General features: G+C 34.5%; 1 protein-coding gene across 2 annotated transcripts in view; it reads left to right on the top strand.

The window, feature by feature from the left end:
• The window catches only part of LOC106469901 (carcinine transporter-like), a 46563-nt gene that overhangs the window by 25668 nt on the left and 12660 nt on the right, over nt 1–8235 (top strand). The window contains exons 9-10 of one of the 2 annotated variants that reach the window (XM_022398479.1): nt 3682–3845; nt 5900–5987. In XM_022398479.1, the coding sequence (XP_022254187.1) occupies nt 3682–3845; nt 5900–5984 (249 nt within the window). In that variant the 3' untranslated portion in view covers nt 5985–5987. Of the gene's footprint in view, nt 1–3681; nt 3846–5899; nt 6579–8235 lie in introns of those variants that run through there. The other variant, XM_022398478.1, reaches the window with a different exon arrangement.

Genomic DNA, 8235 nt, shown 5'->3' with positions numbered 1-8235 from the left:
ACCATCCATGACCTTCTCCCTCTCTCGTCGCTTTGCCGGAGCTATTCTCCTCAGAGGGATCTTTATTGGACGGTGATTACCTGTGTTTATTCTGTGCTCCACAAGGTCTGTGCAGCCGAGGTCATGATATCCTTTCGAAGAGACGTCTGCATAATTCGCCAAAAGCTCTTTTACCTGAAGAGCCTGTGATGATACCAAATGGACTATGCTCTTCTTATAGAGGTTAGTTAAATGTTCTGGAAGTGTATGTCCTTTCTTTATAGTTGTATTTCTTGATTTAACATTGACTGGCTCTACGTCCTGGCACACACCCAACAATGCCCCTTCCTTAAGTGTCTGCTCACATTTAGAGAAACTGGCCACTGTTATAGATACTACTTGATGACCTGCCACAAGTGACCTTCCAGTCTTCAAATCCGCTGGCCTGGATGGGTCCTACCCCAAATTATCTTCTCTGACATAGGGGGTATTGTAGTTGACTTAAGTGTTGTGACATGCAGATCAACGGATGCAGCAACACTTACTGGAATCTGGCCTTTGTTGTTTCCAAATGTCATTTTATCGAAGTTAACTACACACTTCCTCAGTAGTAAATAGTCCAATCCTAATATGCATGGGTCTTCAATGTCAGCCAAGTATACTTTGTGTCTGTCCTTTATGCCCATGAGCTCAATAGTTACCCACACTAGTCCCAACAACCTTGCATAATGTCCTGCCACACCACAAAGTTTCTGTATGGCTTCTGGGACTCCTTTGTGATCCAGCACCTTGATACTCATAAGGGTTTGCAGAGATGCAGAATCTATGACAAAGTTGCATTTTTGGCCATCCAGCTTTCCTGTCACGTAGACACTATATGTACTTGTCATTTTGCACGTAACTGTTGGGACTTTCACAACGGGGGTTGGTGGGCATCCCTCAGCACCAACCACTACTGGTTTCCCGAAGCTGACTTATTGGTGTTCTTCTTACACTGGCTCCTCATATGTCCTTGCTCTCCACAGTTCCAACAAGCTTTCTGGGTAGCTGCCTTTCCTGCCGTGGCATCTTCCCTGTGTTGAAGTTTCCAGCATTGAGCTTTCTTGTGCCCAGGTTTGTTACAGTGCCAGCAAAGTCCCTCGAACCTCTCTGAAAGCTGACCTTTTCTGGCCTTTAATCCAAGTTCAAGATCTCTGGCTATTGCATCCGGCATAGTAGAGAGGTGTGCTTGCTTTATTTGTATCTTTAGTTGTGGACTGTCCAAGGCATCTACAAACTGATCCCTCAGCAACAACTTGAGGAGATTGGGTGGCGCAGTTGGGTAGGCCTTGTGTGCCATACTTTCCAAGTCCTGTGCCAGCTCTTGCAGGCTCTCCCCTTTAGCACGGACTCTCGTCCTAAACCTAGCCCTGTAGACTTCATACTGATTTTGGGTTCCATACCTGAGTTCTAGAGCCGCTATCAGTGCTCTATAGTTGTGTCTGTCGTCTGCTGACAACTTTCCAAGTATTTCCATTGGTTGTCCCTTCGAGCTCTTTGCCAGATATACTGATTTCTGCTTCTCTGTCCATCCATTCATCTCTGCCAGGAGATCAAATTATGCTCTATATGCTTCCCACGGTACCTTCCCATCGAATTCCTGTGGCTTCCTTCATACTAGATCACCCATATTGGTGACATTCATATCTGGGATGTGACTTCTAACAGGACTGAAGATGTCTGCATTAGGGTTTAGCTGCGGGGTCTGGACGGGGCTTGCCATTGTCTGGGGCTGAATAAGTCGATGGTTAATGTATCCTCCTTGTGTAAAAGACAATAAATCATCCTTTAATGTATTTATTTCGCTTTGAAATTTACTAATGTTTTCCATTTGTGTACTGTGGCTTTCTCTCAATTGCTGGAGACTTTCTTCTTGTTTATTTTCTTGTTTTTTTCTTTTTCCTCCGACAACTGCTGTAATATCTCTTCTTGCTTCTTTTATTTTTCCTCCAACAACTGCTGTAATCTCTCTTCTTGTTTATTTTCTCTTTCTACTTGTTTCTTTTCTTTTTCCTCCAACAACTGCTGTAATCTCTCTTCTTGTTTATTTTGCTGTTCGAGCTGCCACTGTTGCAGGTTTTTTTACAACTGCTGTTGTCTCTTTTCTTGTTTCTTTTCTTGTTTTTTGTATTGCTGCCATCAAATCTGCTCAACTGTAGTTTGATTTGGCACTTCTCGTTTCCATTTTTTTTCTTTTCTGTCCCACTCTCTGACACCAATTTGTTACGCCTCTGTGTTCATTTGTTAATTTTCCGTAAAAATTCTTTCCGAAGAAACTTTAGCGATACAAGTCCTTTCTTAAATAAAACTAGTTTATTCTTTTTTCAATACAACTTTGCGATACGCTTAATTTCCACTGTCACGCTATAATTGAAACAAACGCTATAATTCACAACGAACGATTCACGCGCTTGACTCAATTGTCCGTCTCTATCTCTGTCCGCTATTCAATTCCATTATTGCCGTCAGTTCTTGGCGGTCTTATATACAAGAATACCGCACATCTAATAAACACTCAAGGCTTCACGAACGGACATGAATTTTCTAGAAGCTCATGACGTGTTACTAGCGTCACATGATTTCCGCTGTCGTAACACTATCTTATGTCAGCAATATATCAAACAGATATGGTTAATATCGTTGTCAGGTTTAGTTGTTAGTATTCAAAGAAACTGTAGAGAGGGTAAGTGAATTCTAATTCATAAGTAATCATAATACAGTGAAATTATACCATAAAATAAGATTAAAGGCGGGATCATAATATATTAAGTTAGTAATCAATTAGTTAAATGTGATAAAACATAAATTAAATAGGTCACGGGAAAATGTCTCAGAAATACGTTGGCTAATTGGATTATAAAGGCGTTTTTAACAGTTAAGTGAAACGCTGATAGTTTAGGTGTATTAATGTTTTTGTATAATAGGTATTTTTTGTTGTTTACGCTTAAAAAAGGGGAGTAAAATATGTTTTGTTATATCAGATGATGTACAGGACTATTGCATTCTATTAACCTCAGAGCAACTTGATACAGTAAAGTATCTTATCTACTCACTCACACTCAAACTAATTGTTAATCTCGTACGAAGCTCAATTGTATAAATGGACTCATAAACCAACAAATTATTCACAACTAGAAACCGTATAAGATACGTTAAGGGCCCCTACCTGCCGCCATAGAAAGAAATAAATAAACTGATGTTAAACCAACAAATTATTCACAACTAGAAACCATATAAGATACGTTAAGGGTCCCTACCTGCCGCCATAAAAAGAAATAAATAAACTGGTGTTAAACCAACAAATTATTCACAACTAGAAACCATATAAGATACGTTAAGGGTCCCTACCTGCCGCCATAAAAAGAAATAAATAAACTGGTGTACGAGGCAATATTTTTCTCTGAAACAGAATTAACTAACCTTTGTGTAATGGTATAGATGATGCCAGAATGATGAAATTAATAATCTTTTCAGAATAAAGTTAGTGAATATTGTACGTTATTTAATTCACTTTAGAACTACTAGTTTTTTTATTACGATAAAAGTTTAAATGTCGATTATAAAGCACTATTTAGACATTCTAGTGTTATTTAGAAATTAATAATATTTTAAAGAATCTGCAAGCATTTTCCATAAAAAATGTTTTTATATTATTTTCACCAGGGAACATATGGACGACATATCCCTTACTTTATCATTGGAGGAACTTGTTTATTTGCATCAGGTGCAGCATCTCTGCTGCCCGAAACCTTACATGCTAAGTTGCCACAAACTATAGAGGATGGAGAAAAGTATGGTCAAAACCAAAAGTACTTCTCTTGCCACAGGTATGTTTTCCAAACTTTGCATTTTATATTTTAGTTTCACTTTTATTTCATTTCAACTTTTTGTCCACTACAACATTTCCAAACCACGTTATAATTTAGTTAAAATCTTTTAAACCTTTTCTTAATTTTCGTAACATCAAGTTTAAAGGAAGTGATCATTAATGGATTAAAAAGTTAAGACAGTTTTCAACGAGGTATTCGAATGTACCTTCTGTAGTTTTAACAATATTATAATGTTGGAGTCTGATAATATAATTTTATGCACTTGTTTAGGATACAGTTAATTATTTCGATAGCTGTATTTTCATATCAACAAAAAAAGTATAATTGTTCAATGACAGTCACATTCAATGACAGTCACATATATAATTTGTATTTTATGGCAAAGCTATTAAGGCTCTTTGCCGCCTTCTCTGATTCTGAACTAATGAGAATAGCAGCACCACCTTAACACACACTATTCACGCTAAAATATTGACTGCAGCTGCTCTTATAACGCATCCACAGCTTAAAGTGCTGGTTGTGGTATCGCTCGGATATGAACTTGCCTCACCAGCTCTGAAATCCACACGGCCAGTCAGCGGCCCTGGTAAATTCAAATAACTTATAATAATTTGTGTCCGAATTTATATTTCACACAAATAATTAGTAAATGCGATTATTACTAAACTATATAGTAAGTATTATTTATTCTTAGTCAGCCACTGACGCATTCTGTCCATTACTAACTCACATTTCTTAAATTTTTTTCATTTCTCACATCAGTTATTTCTAAAATAAACGTACTGAAAAAATGAAGTATTGTTTTAAATTTCTGAAACAATAAGATCGACAAAACGAAAATAAACGGTAAAAATCAAACTGTAATTTGAGTGTATACAAGACAGAGCTAGAATCTACAACTGTAAAAATGGAAAATTCCAATAAGCAGATTAATTAAATGAATTTCTAATAAAACAGTATATCATTCACACTTTTAGTTAAATCGAGGCCCGGCATGGCCAGGTGGTTAGAGCACTCGAGTTGGCGGTGGGTGGTGTTGACTTGCTGCCTTCCCTCTTGTCTTACACTGCTAAATTAGGGACGGCTAGCGCAGATAGCCCTCGTGTAGCTTTGCGCGAAATTCAAAACAAACAAAACAATAAGTCTATTTTATTCAGAAATAAACAATATCCGAATTTCAACTGTCTATACAATATTATTGAACGTATATTCCTACTTCTTAAGAACACATTCGGTGCCTTCAAAAAATATAATCCATTAAGATCCTGCCAGCATTGAAGTACCTAATTTACTCTTTAAACACTTTTCTTTTTTCAATTCCTCTTAGCAAAACCTAAATCCTCTGGCGGCTACCAAATGAAGTTATTAGGTATTAAGCCCACCACGGGTATCGAAATCGGGTTTCTACGTTGTAAGTCACACCGCTGTGCCACTGAGAGGCAGCAGGAGCGGAAATAACTGTGCCACTTTTAACAAAATATGAATAGAAAAAATGATGCTTTTTGTTGTTTAAACTTAATTCTTAGTATCTCACAAATCTTTTCAATAACATATAATTATTAGACGCATATTTTAAAGTATTTACCTCATCTTTATAAGAAAATACGTAGAACGAACTAAAATTTCAATTAACTTGTAAATGCTTTTAAAACTTTTTAAAGATGTTTTTAATGTTCATATGAGCCGTATGTTTTTCATATCACTTTCTAGAATTTGCTAGCTATAGGGGAATATGCTATACTCTCTAAGACAGATCGATCATTTTTATAGGGGGTGATTATCAATTGCTTTAGTTTTCTTCGTTTCTTTGTTTTAGAAATACAATCCACGAACTATGTTAAAAGTCGTTAACAAACAAATTAAACAATGTTTGTAACACTGTGTAACCATACACATTATAATACATCAATACTGAACGTCCTAAAGTTGTATCCTGAAACTACAAGTAATATACCCAACAGACTTTATACATAGTGTTCATTAGCAGTTTTGATTGCCATAATACATATATTTATCATTGAATATATATTTTTATTTATTTTCTTGTACAGCCCTCAAGACGATGATGTAGAAGACGACGTAAAAACTGATTCCGTCGTACAGAAAGAAATAATGGAACTGTTATCGACCGTATAAAAGGTATTGATTTGTTAATAAGCATAAAACTTGGTTATAAACGACCTCAAGTGTGCAAATATATATATTCTCTTTTTTTATTATTCACGAATGTAAAAGGATAAGGGAAAATGGCAACATAAAAAATCCCGTGTGTAGTTCTATGTATAACAGAAAAGTTAAGGCCAATTTTATCAAATACTCCTTGATCATACACACTCATGTGAAAGCATAACAGCAAGGTTAAAGCATACAGATGAAACGAAAGCCACTATTGTTACGAAAACGCCAAACACAAATATCAGATAAAATAACGAAATGCAGATTATAGTCCATCTAAAAATCCTTGAGAATTAAGGGTTAATTAAGGCATCCCAATATCTAACTGAACAGAAAATCGTTTTTATAGATCTGTGTTAGTAGAGTAGCAAAATGCACAAAACAAATTGTCATAATACGTGAAAAATTCTGCGTTTAAAGATTTATATATACGAATGCAAGGAGATTCGATATGGGAAAATTGACAAAACACCAAAACTATTTTTGAACACCATGTACTTAAAATTATATTTCTATATTTCAAAATGATCTGACTCGTCATTTTTGATTTCTTACTATCTTGTTTTCCTTTATCACCTTATATTTTAATACACAAATGTATTTTTGCTCTCAATACAAAGAAGCATGCCCTCGGGGGGGATCAGAGTTAAGTCTGAAGGAATATGATGCAAAAAAAACGGATTTCAATACTTTCCCTGAGTAGAGCATATATAGCCTTTTGTATAGCTTTGTGCTTAACAATAAACAAATAAAAATAAAGAAATGTATATATATATATGATATATATTTCTCGTAATTTACGCTTTTATTTTTAAGTTGAGAATTATCATACAGACTTCAGTGTCTTGGCTGCAACATAGTGGGCTTATAACAGCGCAGATGGCTCATTGTGTAGCTTTGCGTTTAAAGTACAAACAAAGTAACCCTAAAGATGATTCTCTCTACACGCACATTAACAGTCAAAAATTATTTATTAACTAATGAAATATACTTTATTAAATTTAAAATAGTACATTTCATATTTAGTTAGTTACGGGTAGTATTCCGTGAAAACATTGTTCCATTAATATTGTATTAATATGCTAAATATGTTTTACTTTTATATGACACTGAAACTATGAAAGCTGTTTCCTGTTTTCAGTGAATTACACTTGTACAAGCCTTGAGATTCTTATTTTGCTAGTTCTTAAGTCAGTATGAAACTGTTATAAATTTAACCAAATGATTTTTAATTACTATTACTTTGCTTTGTCTTATAAACTTTCATTACACATATAAAGGTCCTACTTTTGTGAGGTAACTTTTTTTGATGAAGTACAAGATGTTTTACTATGTTATTGTGTTTTTAAATTTATGAGGTTATAAGGTTTACATAGGAAAATTCATACATCTTAAACAAAGTTGTGAAAGTCTTGTTATTATAAATACTTGTTGCAAAACGCCAAAAGTTATGATAATGAGGGTTTTATTGCTTTTGTAAAGAAATCTGTAACAAAAGTTATGTATTAGTAGAAAATAAAATATGTACGTATATCAACAAAAATGTATACTGGCTCATTACTAATGTTAAATAATATTACATAACCATATTTAACTGAAATCTGGCCAACACCTCAAAATTGTCTACATCCTGCTTTTACAAAAGGTCCAAACAGGTTAATGGAAGATACCCTCAAAAGTGCGCATGCAAAACAGATTAATGGAAGATATCATTAATAGTGAACATGCAAAACAGGTTAATGGAAGATATCATTAATAGAACATGCAAAACAGGTTAATGGAAGATATCATTGATAGTGTGCATGCAAAACAGGTTAATGGAATATATCATTAATAGTGTGCAAGCAAATAACAGGAATATCATCTATAATTCCTTGATCTTTTAAACAGAAAACTGTTAAAACATAGTAAAATACTCAAACAAGCAATATTGTATAATACACAAAATCTTAATTTAAAGACCAACCAATGGTCATAAAAGACACTACATTTTGATGTTGATTCACGTCATCCTTAAAAGTCTGAAAAACAAATACTGTTAAACCATATCAATACAAAAAGCCATACTACTAGCATACACAATTAAAAAAGATCTCACCATCTACAGTAAAAGTAATTTAATCTTAAATGGATGAAGGGTTAGGAAATCAGAAAGTATGATTTCCTAACCCTTCATCTAAATCATACTTTCTGATTTCCTAACCCTTCATCC

The sequence above is a fragment of the Limulus polyphemus genome, unplaced genomic scaffold (genome assembly GCF_000517525.1).
Source record: "Limulus polyphemus unplaced genomic scaffold, Limulus_polyphemus-2.1.2 Scaffold3718, whole genome shotgun sequence".
NCBI classification, from domain to species: Eukaryota; Metazoa; Arthropoda; class Merostomata; order Xiphosura; family Limulidae; genus Limulus; species Limulus polyphemus.
Note: the sequence above shows the minus strand (reverse complement) of the source record. Positions and strands in the feature narration are given on the sequence as shown.